Source organism: Drosophila pseudoobscura, chromosome X, assembly GCF_009870125.1.
Source record: "Drosophila pseudoobscura strain MV-25-SWS-2005 chromosome X, UCI_Dpse_MV25, whole genome shotgun sequence".
NCBI lineage: Eukaryota > Metazoa > Arthropoda > Insecta > Diptera > Drosophilidae > Drosophila > Drosophila pseudoobscura.
In genome coordinates this window covers 29,581,538-29,597,779 of record NC_046683.1, presented here as the reverse complement: position 1 = coordinate 29,597,779, position 16,242 = coordinate 29,581,538, and the positions used below count along the sequence as shown (strand labels likewise).

Genomic DNA, 16,242 nt, shown 5'->3' with positions numbered 1-16,242 from the left:
AACATCATCCGCTTACATAAGTACTCGAGAGTATGTTAATACTGAAGACAAGTCATTAATGAAGAGTGTGAAGAGTAAGGGGCCTAGATGGCTGCCCTGTGGTACTCCCGAAGAAACCTTTACTGGTAAAGAGAGGGAGTTTTTGAAGAGTCCTCTTTGAGACCTGGAACAAAGATAGCTAGAAATCCATCTCAGGAAGTTGAGCGGAAACCCTAAAAGGTCAAGCTTATGCGCTAAAAGGGAATGGTTTACAGAGTCGAATGCTTTACTAAAGTCTCTAACTCTAACTCTAACAAGTTCGTGGTGGTTGATTGCCGCCTTATAAATCCATGCTGAGTTGGAGATATAAGTGACTTGCAGAGATGTTGCATATAACTTTGCTATACCTCTATAATTTTTTTGCATCAGACTTGCTACCTTTTTTATGGAGAGGAATTATAAACGATTCCTTCCAGATCGGGGGGAAGCAAGAAGAATCAATGGACACGGTGAATAGTTTAAGCAAAGGTCCACAAAGAGCCTCGGCGCAGTACCTGAGTACACAACCTGAAACCCCGTCTGGACCCGGTGAAAACACCGGCTTAACTAGTCGAAGATCATAAAGTAGGGGACATTCATTTAACAAGGGACTGAAAATGCCGTTCGACCTCGGTAAACCGTATGGGTACGGATGACCAGAGTATCTTTCCTCAGAAGAGGTGGTTTGGAAAAATTGGACAAAAAGATCGGCAATTGCCTGATCATTATTTGCCAACATATTACAAAATGATAGCGAGGATGGGTGTGCGGACATTCTACGCTAACTGTCTACGAAGCAGTAAAACTGTTAAGGGTCCTGAGAAAAACGTATCCCGCTCCTTCGGGACTGCCGCTAGGCATTACTTTGCGGTGCGGACTGTGGGGTCATCTTTCTGGCTTAGTTTGTCCGGCTTCGCTTCAGCCTGCGCAGCTCCTTGATCACGCTTGCTGCCATGTAGGCGACCGCGTTCCAAGATTTCTCATCGGCTAGCATCTGGTCGGTGAGGGTGTCCACACTCACTTCTGCAAGCGTCTCCCCTAGCCTCGTTCGTTCTTGCGAGAAGCGGGGGCATACAAAGAAGACGTGCTCTGCATCCTCGTCGACTCCAGGCCCGCAGCTGCTGCAATACGGGTCGTCAGCATGCCTAAAGCGATGCAGGTACTGCTTGAAGCAGCCATGCCCCGTCAGCAGTTGGCCCAAATAATGGTCCATTTGGCCGTGCCTTCTTCGCAGCGATGGGCTAAGCTGGGGAAGGAGACGTCTGGTCCACCTCCCTTTTGCCGCTTGGTCTCAGCGCCGTTGCCACTGGGCTATAGTGCGCTCTCGCCGCTCGCTGGCTACCTCCACTCCGCTCTGCCGCTCAGCTGCCAGGAGATCCAGCGGGACCATGCCTGCCACAACAAGTGCGGCGTCTTCAGACACCGTCCGGAAGCAGCATGTACCCCTCAGGGCACAGCGTCGGTATGCGCTTCTGCACTCTCTGCTGTATGTGGAAAACATCATTGCTGGTGCCCACACTGCTGATCCATATAAGATTATAGAGGTGACCACCCCAGCGATGAGCTGCCTGCTGCGCTGCCGTGGTCCCCCTGTATTGGCCATCATCCTGCTTATGGCCGCCGTTGCTGCAGTCGCTTTTCGCTGGCGTATTCCAGGTGGGCCTTGAAGTTCAGCCTCTGGTCCATTATTACCCCTAGGTACTTTAGCGCAGGCTTGGTCCTGATGATCGTGCTACCGACTCTCACGCATGCCTGCTCGACCTTTTTCCTGCTGCTCATTAGCACAGCCTCCGTCTTCTTCTCCGCCAATGCTAGCCCGTTGGCTGCGAGCCAGGCCACTATCATCCCGACTGCTACGTTGGCTTTCTCCTCTGCGTCTCTTACGTGTTTCGACACTATCACCAGTGCTATGTCGTCGGCGAAGCCCACCAGGGTGCACCCTTCCGGTAATGTAAGCCGCAGGATATCGTCGTACATCACGTTCCACAGTATCGGCCCTAGGACCGTCCCTGTGGGACGCCTCCGGTGATTTGGTGATGTTCTGCTCCTTTTTCCGTGTCGTAGATCAGGACGCGGTCCGTAAAATAGCTTCGCAGAGTCCGTGTGATTTGTTCAGATATACCTGGTCAGGCCCTGGTCAGGGCCTCTAGGATGCTCTTCCAGCTGGCAGAGTTGAAGGCGTTTCGTACGTCTAGTGTACATACTAGGCAGTACTTTTTTTTTGCCTCCAGCCCATCGCGTTTCTGCCATGGCTTCCCTGGCAAGGTTTGTCACCATCTCGATGGCGTCAGTGGTGCTCCTCTGCTTGCGGAACCCGAATTGGAGGTCGGAAAGTCCGCGACGCTCAGCCAGTTCCGCCTCCAGTCGGTTACATACCATCCTCTCGAAAATCTTGACCATGGTATCCAGCATGCACAGCGGCCGGTATGACGATGGGTCGTTGAGCTCTTTGCCTGGCTTGGGTATCAGAACCAGCCTTTGCCGTTTCCATGCTTGTGGGACTGTCCGCTCCGCTAGGCACTGGGTGTACATTGTGGCGAATGCTTTCGGATGGGCTCAAATGATGCATTTTAGTGCTGCATTAGGGACTCCATCTGGACCTGCCGCTTTCCCGATCTTCTGCTTACCCGTGGCCTCTAGTACTTCTCTGGCAGTGATGATGGTGGTGGTGTCCCTCAGGGTAGCTCCTTCTACCCTAGCTTCCTCTTGTAAGGGTGGTTGTCTAGGGAAAAGGGTGCCGACTATCTCTCTCATATGCACCGGATCCTTGGGCATAGGCTGTCTGTTTAATCTCCCCATGACTAGTTTGTATGCTCCACCAAAAGGTTCCGCATCGGTCGCATCGCAGAGCTCCTTGAAGCATTTGAGTTTGCTGCTTCTGATGGCCTCCTTCAGCTCTTTTCTTTTGGCCTTGAATGCCGCGCCATTTACGCCAAATTGGGCGGAGCCTCTTGTTCGCTGGTAGGCACGCCGAGCTGCGCAGCTCTCCCTCCTGGCCTTGGCAATATGCTCATTCCACCACGGTACTGGCCGGTGCCTGCTTCCTCCGATCTTTCTTTTTTTCATGGCTGCATCACAGGCCGCTTTGACGGTCCTGTAAACGGCAAGCGCGGATGCTTCAGCATCCCCGGCGGCGCTTAGGTTTTCTGCTGCCGAGAGGAGCGCGGCTCTGCTCAGGCTTTCCTCCTTGTACCCGGCCTGGAGCGCCCGCTGTATCCTTGTTGTGTTCCTGGGTGCAAAGGTTTCCGTCACTACGGCTAAGTGGTCGCTATGGGTGTAAGCACTCAGCACTTGCCACTTCGCGTGGCGCACGGCTGAGTGACGGTTGGCACTTGCAGATCCCGCGGAGTGACCTTTTTGCGCCTCGGAGACTCATTCAGCAGTTTTAAACCGCTAAACTGAGCCTCCATGGCTAGGAGCCGATCGTATTGGTTTTTAAAACCAACGGTCAGCTCCTTAAAGCCACTCCGCGTCTGCCTCATAAAAGCTACCATGTCTTTCTCCACCGCACGGCAAGCCTCGCAACTGTAGTGTAAACCATTACGCTTTGAAATGGCATCACTCACAAGGCCAGAAAATCCAGCGCATTTTCCGTGCACTACGCTGTCGCAGAGCCAGCAGGGGATAATCGGCTGATCGTGGGTGATCTGCTTATTGCATGATTTTTTGGCACATACAACAGAAAAATTACAATATTTTAACAAATTTAAAATTAAAATCAAATATTTCGAAACAAATGGCTATCAAACTAGTGTGCCAGACAAACGCTAATAGGAGGAGAGGAGAACAGTTGCAGCAGCAGCTAATGAGATAGAGAGAGCTACTGAACAGAAAGTTACAAGAGCGAGAGGGAAAGAACAGTTATTTAAGTAAAGGTGATAGGGAGAGAGTGATAACACAACAAAAGCTACCAGACGAGAGAGTATCAGCTTGAATGATCTTCTGCACCCCGGCCCTGTTCTCCAGTCCGACTTAACCCTTCAGATCCAGAAGTGGCGCTACTACCGGTACGTCTTCAATGCTGACATCACCAAGATGTTATGGCAGATTTGGGTAGATCCGAACTGAATAGTTTTTCTTAGCTCAAACTTGGTTCGCCATGAAGCTTAAATTTTGTTTGAAATATTGTGATCCCATAGTTGTAAAAGTAACTCTCTGTCTACATTCCTCGATTCGGAAATTAAAAAAAAAAACGGAAGGGATCGTTGTAAGGGTGCTGTGGCGACCGCAACTCTACATACGTTGTTTAGTGACATCTTACAGGAGTGTGGATACTAAATTTGGTTGCTCTAGCCTTAATAGTCTCTGAGATTTGTGGTCCTTTGCGAAGGCGAAAGGGGGTGTGGCGAAATTTTGAAACTATTTTGGTTGCTCTACTTTTATAGTCTCTGAGATCTAGGAACTCACTTTTAGCAATAGGCAAAGCCGACCATGAAACCTGTGTGTTAGAGAGAGACAGAGCGAAGAGAATGAAATTTTTTTCATAATTTTAGCTGTAATAATTATACGATCTAGTTCAGATTTTGCAGTCTAGAAGATATCATTATCTAAGATTCTGCTTTTCTCGTATCTTTGAAATTGTGGATGCCACAGATTTTCGACCTTTGTGGGTGCCTGTAACAGTGACATTTCACAGAAGTCTGGATACAAACTGTCGTTGCTCTAGCTCTATAGTCTCTGAGCACTGGGCGCTCATAGGGACGGACCGACAGATATGGCTCTATCGACTTGACTTTTAATGCTGATCAAGAATATATATACATTATGGGGTCGGAAACGGTTCCTTCTGGACGTTTCACACATCCACTTTCACCACTTATCTAATATACCCCTATACTCTACGAGTACTAGATATAAAAATGTACTGCCTCAATATGGCAGAAAAAAAATTAGAAGAAAAAAAACTTCTATTCAAAATACATACTCCTTTTGAGACGCTTCAGGTATTCAAAATTGAACAAGTTATACCTTTTTACAATGTTAAAATTGAAGAAGAAATTAGAAACCTGATGAAATTTTGTTACATTTACATTCATCTTCTATTTTTCATGGCTTTACACAATAACCCAAGATATCTGCAGTTCATTGAAATAGTGTTGCTTTCGAACAAAATCAAAAAAAGAAACTCAAATTAAAACCTATGTTATATGTTCTGTATGAGCTGCTTTCCCCCGACCTGGTATGGGTCAGAGAACAAATCAAATGAATCTGTTGATGTAGATTCACATGATTTTGTGTGATTGTCAATATGACAATCGTATGCTGAAAATGTAAATTTGTATGCTACCGGTTCATGTACCAGTAACAAATGGTCGCCGCAATCGGTACTTGAACAAATTGGGCTTCGGAGATGTGAATACGTCAGAGTTTTCTTTCGTACTGATTTTATTTGGTAAAATGCGAGGTTTATATACAAGTTCTATGAGTATAATTGTTTACTTACGATATTAGGTATGTTTAATTAGTTCTGAGTATAAAATTGCTAGGGAAATGTGTTATATATATTTAGGACTAAGCAATTACTACAAATCCAACAGTGGAATATTCCAAGGGTCAGATTTATGACGGTCACAATGGTTATCATGCAGATGGTGAGAGATTTGACAACATGCAGGTCATCCAGAATGTGTTTAATGATAGTGCTGTAAATATCTTAACAGTGTATGTACACAAATGCATGCAGCTGTCCGTTGTATATTTATTTAGGTCAGTAGTGCATGTCACATATTTATATTTAGAGCGTATTATCGTTTATTTATTTAGGTGGCTGGGAAATCTTAACCTTTTATGGCTAGCTATTTGTCTAGGTCTAATCATACGATTTTGTATTTTAATTGAAATCGTACATCCTCCCGGCCGTTGAACATAGTATGCTCAACCATCATCAATATTGATTGTGAATGGATGCCTTGGTGCGTTTTCTTCACTAGCTGATGAGCTAAGTGTATGTCTCTGCTGAGAAGGGAGTCTTGTTGTGTACCACCTTTTAACCAGATGAATCATTACAATGATCATGATAAAAAGCAGTGCAATGTATATGGCAATATGATGATGATCAATGGTTTCAAGATTGTGGGGTAACTTGAAACTTTTAGGTGGTAGCAGATTCCATTCCATTTGATATAGCTCCTTGTAGTTGAGCTTGTCAACGTTTCTTGAAACTTTATTTGTAGAACGTTCAGTTGATGTTTCGTTGAGGTCACTATCTCCGAAACGAGCGTATGATACCTGCAGAGTAGTTTCCAATGTGCTCTGACTTGTGACAGTCATTAGCGAATTCCGAATGATGCATCCAGGTTCGGCGATCAATATTCCTGAGTGTTGTAGCTTGATATCCGAAATGCCATCTGCACATACCGCTGACAGCTTTAATGATGACTTTGTTGCAAAAATTCATCGATTTCTTTTATGCATGCTCAACCATAAAAATGATTTTTTTGTGTTGACTAGGTGACATGATGAGTCCGTTTTATTTTGAAACATTTGTAATTCACAACTTGTTTCGGCTGAGAACATTGTTTGTTTATTATAGCAAACAAAGTCATTGTTTGCTCTTTGATGACAGTTTTTAAATTCAGTCTCTGATAGTTCAACAAATTCGTCACGGTGACTATTGATTGCCATATATGGTGTTTTTATTTCAAACATGCTTATCCCATTTTTATTTGGCACCGGAATCGCTGTCAATTTGTATATTTCCAGCTCGTTTGCTGAGACTAATGGAAATGTCACCTTGATAATTGCATGATCCTCTATTATAGTGCCTTCAGCTTTCATCATCTGGTACACCATGAGCATATTGTCGGGAGTTACTGGAAGTGATTGTCCTGGCCTTAAATGATCCCGTATCTGTTCCAGCTGTTCCTTGAGTTGTTGGGGTGATATTAGCATAGGGCTAATTGTATTGTGTCGGATATCTGTCAAGACATTGATGATTTCTGCTTGCATTCGTTGAAGATTAGCATAGGGCTAATTGTATTGTGTCGGATATCTGTCAAGACATTGATGATTTCTGCTTGCATTCGTTGAAGATTTGCAGATAATAGCGTCAACTGAGTAGACAATGTAATGTACCACTGAAAGGCGCTAAAATGATCAGCCCTTCCCTTTGACTCGGTGATAAAATCCTAAATTCGACTTAATCGTTTGGAATTTGAGATTTCATCCCGTTTTATCACATTGATTGTAGAGTCAATCAATGATGTTTGATTTTTAAGCAAGGTTAATAGGTGATCCTCGTTATCCTTAACCTTTGCTATAGTTTCCGACATTTCACGGGCATATGTTGAGTCTAATACGCCAAATAGACTGCTTGCGATGTTTCCAATGATGTCCAGCGGTGCCCTTTGCCTCCGTGTTCTTGCTATTAATGTATTTTCAGCTTGCAGGTCCTCTTCTATATGTTTGAAGTGCTGATACATACTGGTGCATGCGTCTACTAGTTGAAGTTGTGTGCATAGATGTCCAATTTTTGTAGTCCCCATGGTGAATGTGTTCATGTCTTTCCAATAGGGCTTTAAATTGTAGTAGACAATGATGGTCCAGTCAGTTGTCGCCCGTTGGCTGGTTCCAACTCTTTCAAAGTATATACCCTGTTTTGATCCAAACTGGGTTATGTTGATTGACTGTGCCATTGCTAACGGTACCAGCAACAACATTACAAGCATTGTCATAGTTAACGACAACTTATTGGGCTGTGTCCTTTTCCTAGGTTGTCTGTCCTCGGATGATTCTTCGTTTTCTGATGAATCATCTATCGGATGTTTATGTGTGGGTTCCTCTTCGTTAAATAGTGGAGCTACATGTTGGATCTCTCGTTTGAAAATCCCCTTTGCCGTTTTTACTTCCACCACTCGTACAAAATTGTCCTTGCCATGAAACAATCGAAAGATTCTTTCTAGTGGCCATTGTAATACTGGTGTATTGTCTTCCTTTAGTATTACTAATGTTCCTTCCTTAATGTTAGCCGAAGACTCCTCCACTTTTGACGCTGTTGCAACTGCTAAAGGTATTCATTGGAAAATTGTGTCCAGAATGAGTGCTTCAATTTTGAAACTGCTTGCCATCAATTTCCTAGCGTCTTTGGTTGCTGGGATGGCTCACTGTCAGCTTGTGCGGTTAACGGCTCTCCTATCAGGAAATGCCCTGGCGTTGATGCTGTTACGTCGTTTGGGTTGTCAGATATTGGTGTTAATGGTCGAGAGTTTAGTATGGCCTCTATTTCAACTATAACCGTTTCTAACTCCTCATAGGTTAAATTTGCCGTCGTCACATTTTTTAAGAGGAGATGTTTGGCAGATTTAACTGCAGCTTCCCATAAACCGATTAAGTGTGGTGCGCGAGGAGGTATAAATTTAAATTGTACCCCTTTGTTGTTGCACTCTCTCACAATGTGTTCCTTTGCCTTTTCCGAGAATATTTCTTCTTCTAACTCTTGAAGTTTGTTCATGGCTCCTACGAAGTTCGTAGCATTGTCGCAATGGAGCACTTGACATTTTCCTCGACGAGAGATGAACCGCCGAAGTGCCGCTAAAAATGCTTCTGTGGTCAGATCACTGACAAGCTCTAGATGTACTGCTTTAGTCGCGAAACAACAAAATATAGCTATGTACGCTGTATTAGGCTTCTTTCCTCGAATTTTATAGTAGATTTTGAATGGTCCACAGTAGTCAACACCAGAATTGAGGAATGGCCGTGCTTGGGTGACTCGAAGAAGTAGCAGATTTCCCATGATTTGTTCTAGTAGTTTGGGCTTGGCTCTAGTGCATTTCACGCAGAATTGTGCAGAAAATACTTCTGGCCATGTTTTTCCCTTTGAGTATCCAGTACTGTTGTCGTGATGCTGTCAGCCATGCCTGGGGACCGCAATGCATGTTTTCCTTGTTTATCTTACCAAGGATCAACTTCACAATTGGATCGTTGTAGGGCAGAAGCATTGGGTGTTTGGCGTCAAATGAAATATTTGCCGCTTCCAGTCGACCACCTACTCGTAAGATTCCCTCCTGATCCATGAATGGTGTTAGAGAGTTTATTGAATTTCTCTTTTGTGTTTCCTTATGATTTGTTAAGTGACGTATGTCTTCTTTGAAGTCATTCTGTTGTATGTTACGTATGACAATTTTCTGAGCTTCTTTCATCTCATTGAATTGGACAGTCTTGCTTGTGTGCGTTTTCCTTCCTCGAAAACGCATCATGTACGCTACTATTCTCAATAGCTTGTTGTATGAGTTGTTGTGCTTTATTTTGTATATTAAGTCATCCTCCTGAGTGATAGTCATAATTGATGACTGACCAATCTTTTGGGGATTTGTACTCATCAATTCCTCTTTTGTAGCCATAAATGATGGTGGCCATGTAGATGTTGGGCCGTGTAAAAATAGTGGTCCATAAAACCACATGCTATGTTTTGCGAACTTCGTCGCCGTCATTCCTCTGGAGAGTACATCTGCTGCATTCTTTTCTGATGAGACATGCCTTCACTGTCTTTGTATCGTCAATTCTTGAATCGTAGCTATTCTTGTAGCTACGAATTTGTCTCGGATGGATGACGAGCAGTTAATCCATGACAATACGATCCTTGAATCAGACCAAAAGAAGGTTGATGCATCTTCCATTGATAACTCTTCCTTTAGTTTTGCTGTCAATTGAGCACCTAACACCGCCGCTTTTAATTCCAAACGGGGTAATTTTATTGCATTGATGGGCGCTAAATGTGATTTGGCACATAGCAATTGAATCGTTGCCCGCTTATCCTTATGTATTGCTTGGATATATACTGCAGCTCCAAATGCTTTCTCCGATGCGTCAACAAAGGTATGTATCTCTGACAATATCGGAATTTGTGCCTGGAATATATGACGTGGTACCTGTATGGAGTTTAACAATTTTAACTCCTCCCTGTACCTTTTCCATTCCTCCTGGAAATGAACTGGAAGCGCTTCTTTGTAGTCAAAACCTTCCTTTGTGAGATGCTGCATAAAGATTTTTGCTTTCATAACAACAGGTGCAAACAATCCAAGCAGATCGAAGATCCTAAAAATTTCGGATGCGACATCTCTTCTGGATATTGTTTCCTTGGTGGAAATCTCCGTTTTTCCACAGAAATGGTCCGATTTAGGCATCCACGTGATTCCCAGGGTCTTCACGCTGCAGTCTTCATACGTGGTATCCTCCAGTTGTACATTTGGAATCATGTCTTCCTTTGGAATGTTCTGTAGTATGTGCACGTTGTTTATGCACCATTTTCTCAGCTTAAATCCAGAATTTTGTAGGAGTTGGTTAAGTTCCTTCTGTTTCTGGAGGGCCTCTGGTATGGTATCTGCTCCTGTTAAGCAATCATCAACATAAAAATCCTTTTCTAGTGCAGCAGCTCCAGCCGGAGCTCTCTTGCCCTTTTGAGCAAGATATTGTAGGCATTTTGTGGCTAAATATGGAGCTGCCTTAGTTCCATATGTTACAGTTTTGAGTCTGTAATATCTCAGATCTTCTGATGGATCATTTCGCCATACAATTGTTTGATAATACTGGTCCTCAGGATTGACCCAGATCTGACGATACATTTTTTCGATGTCTGCCGTAAATACATATTTGTGCATCCGGAATCGAAGCAATATTGAAAATATCGAACTTTGCACAGGCCTTTATGCACCAAATCGTTGAGTGATTTGCCGGATGACGTAACAGCAGAAGCATCAAAGACAACTCTTAATTTTGTTGTAAAGCTGTCAGGTTTCATCACACAGTGATGTCTAATAAAATAGCGTGATCGTGCTATTTCTTTAGTGTGCATTTCCTTCATATGCCCAAGTGGCTCAGATTCTTTCATGAATTGCACATAGCTTGCCTTGGTTTCCGGATCTCGTGACAGTCGTTTTTCCAGGCAACAAAGTCGACGTGTAGCCAAATCACGGCTCTCCCCTAAGGACGAAGCATCTTCCAAAAATGGGAGTCTGACAATGAATCTCTTGTCACATGCCATTTGAATATTTTGAACAAAATATTGCTCACATCGCTTCTCTAGAGGAGATAAGCATGGTGTGTTGCTCGGGAACGAGTCCAATTCCCAAAACTTGGAGATTTGCTGATCCACCTTGTCCTCCTTAGTCAAAACTGCACACGTGCTTTGGCTCTTTGACTCCTGTCTTAGCTTGCCAGCCACTATCCAGCCTAGTCTCGTTTCCTGTAGCCTGGGCAATCCTCTTCCAATTGATACATGCTTATCTTGCATGATTTCGAAGTCATTTTCTGCTCCCAACAGTATGTCTATTCTTCCAGTCTTGTCAAAGCTGGGATCTGCCAAAATGATATTCTTTGGAAATTTCCAACGAGATGTATCGATTGATTGCGCTGGCTGATCTGCCACTATGTGTGGTAACACAATTGCTTCTAATCGTGTATTGAAGCTATTATGCTGTGATTTGAGCATAACATTTGCTCTCGCCTGTAATGTTTGTGTTCGGCCGCCAATTCCATTTATCTGAAGCTTCGATTTGTGCACCTTAAGATTTAAGATGTTCAATGCTCTTTCCGAAATCACATGGACTTGCGAGCCTGAATCAAGCAGAGCTCTAAATTTACCAATTTGTCCATTATTGCCTTTTATGAGTACCTGAGCAGTGGCTAATAGTACATAATTGCTTTGTATACTGTTTACCGATGCTGCAGTTTTGGCTTCCGACTTGGTTTCTAAATGAAGAAGAGTGTTTTGTCCTTTGCTGCATTTAAAACAATCTCTTCTTTGACAATTTCTTGCAGCATGGTCGCGTTTAAAACATTTAACGCATAGTTGGTTCTTTTGAACCCAATTCAATCTATCCGCAGCAGTTTTCTTTAAAAACTGGGTGCATTTATAGATGGTGGACGGTTTTCTAAGGGTTAAACTACAAAGAGAGTGAGAGCGCTCTAACTGCAATTGCCCACTCGGAGAACGGCGTCGTTTCATGCTAGGGCGGCGTAGCCTCGTCTCCGATCACCAAGAAGAGTCTTCGTTTGCGTGTTGACGAAATCACAACGACAATTAGCAGTTGCAGCCGGCCGCGCTTAAACCCGTATTACCCATTACATTGTACTCTATACGCGATTACGATTAAAGTTTAAGTTGATTGAAGTATAAATGAATAAATCTCGAATTGTCTATATCGTGTAGTATATTATTAAACGCAAAGATTCCCCAGAGCATTTCTGCTCAACATTAAAAGCTCGTATCGAGGATTTCACAACATTTTTGGTGGCCCATGAGGGGAACCGCGCTTAATTCGTACTATCCGCATATGATTCTTCCTCGTTCCGCGTTCAGTTAAATGCACAAATAAAATCATATTTTATCGGCTGCAACTGTAAACGGCAAACACACCGCAAACCAACGGTTTATCCAACAGCCGCTATCTCTCGCACGAAGCAGGGACAAAAAAGACCAGACGATAGCTCTGCGCCTGGACAGTAGCCTCACTGCAGCACACAAAAGCAACTCAAGCCGACGGTTAGACAGCAGCCTCTCTCTCGTGCAAAGCAGAAACCAAGAGACCAACGAGCGTTCTGTTGCTGCACATCATCTCTAGACACAAGGCCTCAACTCAACGCTCACATTAGCACAGTTCTGCTCTCCGCTCGGACAACACCAACAACAACGACTCGCAAGTTCTCTTAAGCTACGCTTTAAGCAAAGAGAAGCACTCCCGAGTACCAGAGTAAGTGTTTCGTTGTGGGTATTTGGTACAAGGTCAAAGAGAGTGCAACTAAGGGTGAGAAAGGTACATACACATATAACAGCAACATGTCAACAGCCGAGTCCCACGATCTCGAAGCCGATCCTCAGGTGGAGATCGACAATCTCAGTGTTATTCAGACAAATCTCATTGCGAGGGTTAATCAAACGGTGCGTAATTTCAGAAAGGATGGCGCAGATCGGAAAACAAAAGCTTATTTTCAAACGCGCTTACAAACTTTGCAACGGTTCTTAGGTGAATTTGAGCAAAATCATCAACGTTTACTAATACTTCGATGTCCAAGTACGCATAGTTATGTGTCCAGCGAAGTGGCCTTTCGCTTTGATGAAGACTATACAACGGCATTCAGCATCATATCAGAGGCCTACGAAAATGTATGTCCAAGAGCATCACCGGTACAGCAGAATCCAGAGCCAGCAAATCCATCGGTATCATCAGTGCAATTGCCCAAGCTACCTGTACCGACATTTACAGGCAAGTTTGTGGATTGGCCGGCATTTCACGATGCATTTGTTCAACTCATCCATAACAACCAGAAACTGTCCGACGTCCAAAGGTTTCATTTCCTGAAGCAAGCTCTTCCCTCGGATCGCGACGAGGATATTCAGCAGATGGCGCATGCGGGAAATAACTATGCAACAGCTTGGAGTCTCGTCCTCAAGCGATACGACAACAAACGGCTGCAGTTTATGTACCATATGAACGGTTTGTATGACTTGCCACAGTTGACAAAGGAGCAGTCTGCTGATATAAAACATATGCTTAATGTTGCGACGGTTTGTCTCAATGCTTTCAAGAATCTAGATGTTCAGCATTGGATGGCTCATCATCTCACTTCCAGACTGCCAAGCCCGACCCTACAAGCTTGGGAGCTCCATCTCGGGAGCTCTGCCGAGCTTGCCACATTTTCTCAGCTACAATCATTTCTCAACGACCGTCTCGTCAGCATCGATGTGTTCGAAAATCGAGGCCACTCCACGACGCGGACCCCTGTGCCTGTGTCAGTTGGCAACGTAACATACAAGGGCAACAGTTTCCACGCCAAGACTGCGGTTGCCGAACACACTCGCTGCCCTCACTGTATCGACAGTCACAATCTTCGGCATTGCCCGGACCTTTTGTCCAAGGACTGCTTTGCAAGGAAAGCCATCGTCGATCATGCAAAGGCATGCCTCAACTGTCTGAGCCGTTCCCATGCACTTTCAAAATGTACCAGTAAAAGGAACTGCACGCAGTGTGGTCAAAGACACCATACACTGCTGCACTTCCCAACTCCTGCTCAGGTGGCAACACAGCCTCACGCAGCCTCCCACAGCGCTCGTTTCGGTAACTCCTGGCAGTATTCAACGAGCGACTCATCTGGCAGGGCTACACCTACGCAACTCTACGCTAGGACCCCACTTGCTACTCAGAGCACGGCACAGCCTCTCCCAGGGGTTCCCAACACTAGTTCCAGTGGTCATCCACAGTCTGCAGCGACCAACTCGTCTGTGAGAACACACTCTGCGCAACTAGTCTCCGCTACGGCAACGCATCACGGACCCAGCACTGTCCTTCTGGCCACTGCCCTGGTCACAATCCACAACCCCCACATTGGCCAATCAGCTGTGGTACGTGCGTTAGTGGATTCAGGCTCGGAAGGAACCCTCATTACAGAGCACACAGTGCAGGCTCTCAACCTCAAGCGGCATCCAATTTCGGCAGAAATTGCTGGAGTTGGGACCACCTCCAAGAACAGGTGTACCTACACTACAGAATTGTCATTAAGTTCTTGTACTTCGCAGTTTTGTACTACCATTGATACTGCGTTTATACTTAAAACGCTTACATCGCAATTACCTTCAAAATCCATCAAATTGCAGCAATGTCCTCATTTGAACGGAATAGAACTCACCGATCCCGGGTTCTACAAACCACAACGGATTGATCTTCTGCTGGGAGCGGACGTAATCCCACAGATCCTGCTTTCAGATATCCGCAGAGGAAAGGAGAACCAACCAATTGCACAGCACACCCAGCTTGGCTGGATAGTCTTTGGTCGAGCCACTTCCACACGCTCACACGCTGTCACTATTAGATGTCACCACAACAGGCTAGAGAATCTCGTCCAAAAATTCTTCGAAATGGAGCATCTCGGTTCTGCAAAACAGCTCACACCAGAAGAGCGATGGTGCGAGGAGCATTTTAAACGAACTCACATCCGTCAACGAAACGGCAAGTATTTGGTACGGTTACCACTTAAGCGTTTGTTTGACCCTTCGCAGGTGCTAGGCAAATCACGTCAAATCGCGATGAATCGATTCCAAATGCTTCAACGAAGATTCCAAAGGCAGCCGGAGCTGCAAGCCAAATATTCGGAAGTCATGAATGAGTACTTTCAACTAGGCCAGGTGACCAAAGTAACAACCAAGGAGCAGCAGCATTGCATCATTAGCAAGGAGAATGGAATCGAGTCCACATGTTGCACCTTGCCTCATCACGCAGTATTCAAAGAGGAAAGTGTCACTACGAAGGTTAGAGTAGTATATGACGCCTCCTGTAAAACGTCAAACGGAAAATCGCTCAATGACGTCCTATGCACTAGACCAGCGCTCCAAAACGATCTAGCCGGCGTGGTCCTGAATTGGCGTTTCCATCGTTTTGTTTTTGCTGCCGACATTCAGAAGATGTATAGATGCATTGACATGAATGCAGAGGATTCGCAATGTCAACGCATCTTTTGGCATGACGAACACAACCAAGTAGCTGAGTATTATCTCAACACAGTTACGTTTGGAACCGCTTCAGCTCCTTACACAGCCATTCGCGTCATACGTCAACTCGCGCAGGATGAACGCGACCGATACCCACTCGCGGAAAGGGTCCTTCGACATGAAATATACGTTGATGACGTACAAAGCGGAGCTTCCACTCGCGAAGGAGCATTAGAAATTCAAAATCAATTGATCGGAGCCTTACGATCAGCAGGAATGGAACTTCGAAAGTGGTCTGCGAATGACGCTTCTCTGCTATAAGACATACCTCCAGACCATTTATCTCATAAGACACTATTAGAGTTTGAATACCAAGATCCCGTTAAAACCTTCGGCCTCTATTGGCATCCACATCAAGACTATTTTGGGTTCAAGATAAATTTTGAAATCAGTCACGCGCATACTAAACGTTCTTTACTTTCCACAGTCGCCCGACTGTACGACCCATTAGGTTTCATCACGCCCTGTGTCATGACCGCGAAGGCGATACTCAAGGACTCCTGGATGGCCCGCATCAAACGCAACGATGGCAGCCTAGCACAACTGGACTGGGATGAACCGCTGCCAACCGAACTGCTTGATAGATGGCAGGGATTCATACAGAACTTGCCATATGTCGAGCAAATTCAAGTACCACGATGGCTGCGCGTCAACATCCACGAGCTTGCGTCATTACAGCTACATGTTTTCTGCGATGGATCATCACTGGCGTATGCAGCATGTGCATATATTCGTGCAGAGCTACC

General features: G+C 44.8%; 1 protein-coding gene across 1 annotated transcript; it reads left to right on the top strand.

The window, feature by feature from the left end:
* The first annotated feature begins 12,102 nt into the window (after positions 1-12,102).
* On the top strand, positions 12,103-15,769 carry LOC117184644 (uncharacterized). Its single transcript, XM_033383186.1, has 2 exons — positions 12,103-12,704; positions 12,907-15,769. The coding sequence occupies exon 2, from the start codon at positions 13,355-13,357 to the stop codon at positions 15,755-15,757; it is 2,403 nt and encodes an 800-aa protein (XP_033239077.1). The 5' UTR covers positions 12,103-12,704; positions 12,907-13,354; the 3' UTR covers positions 15,758-15,769.
* The last annotated feature ends 473 nt before the right edge of the window (positions 15,770-16,242 follow it).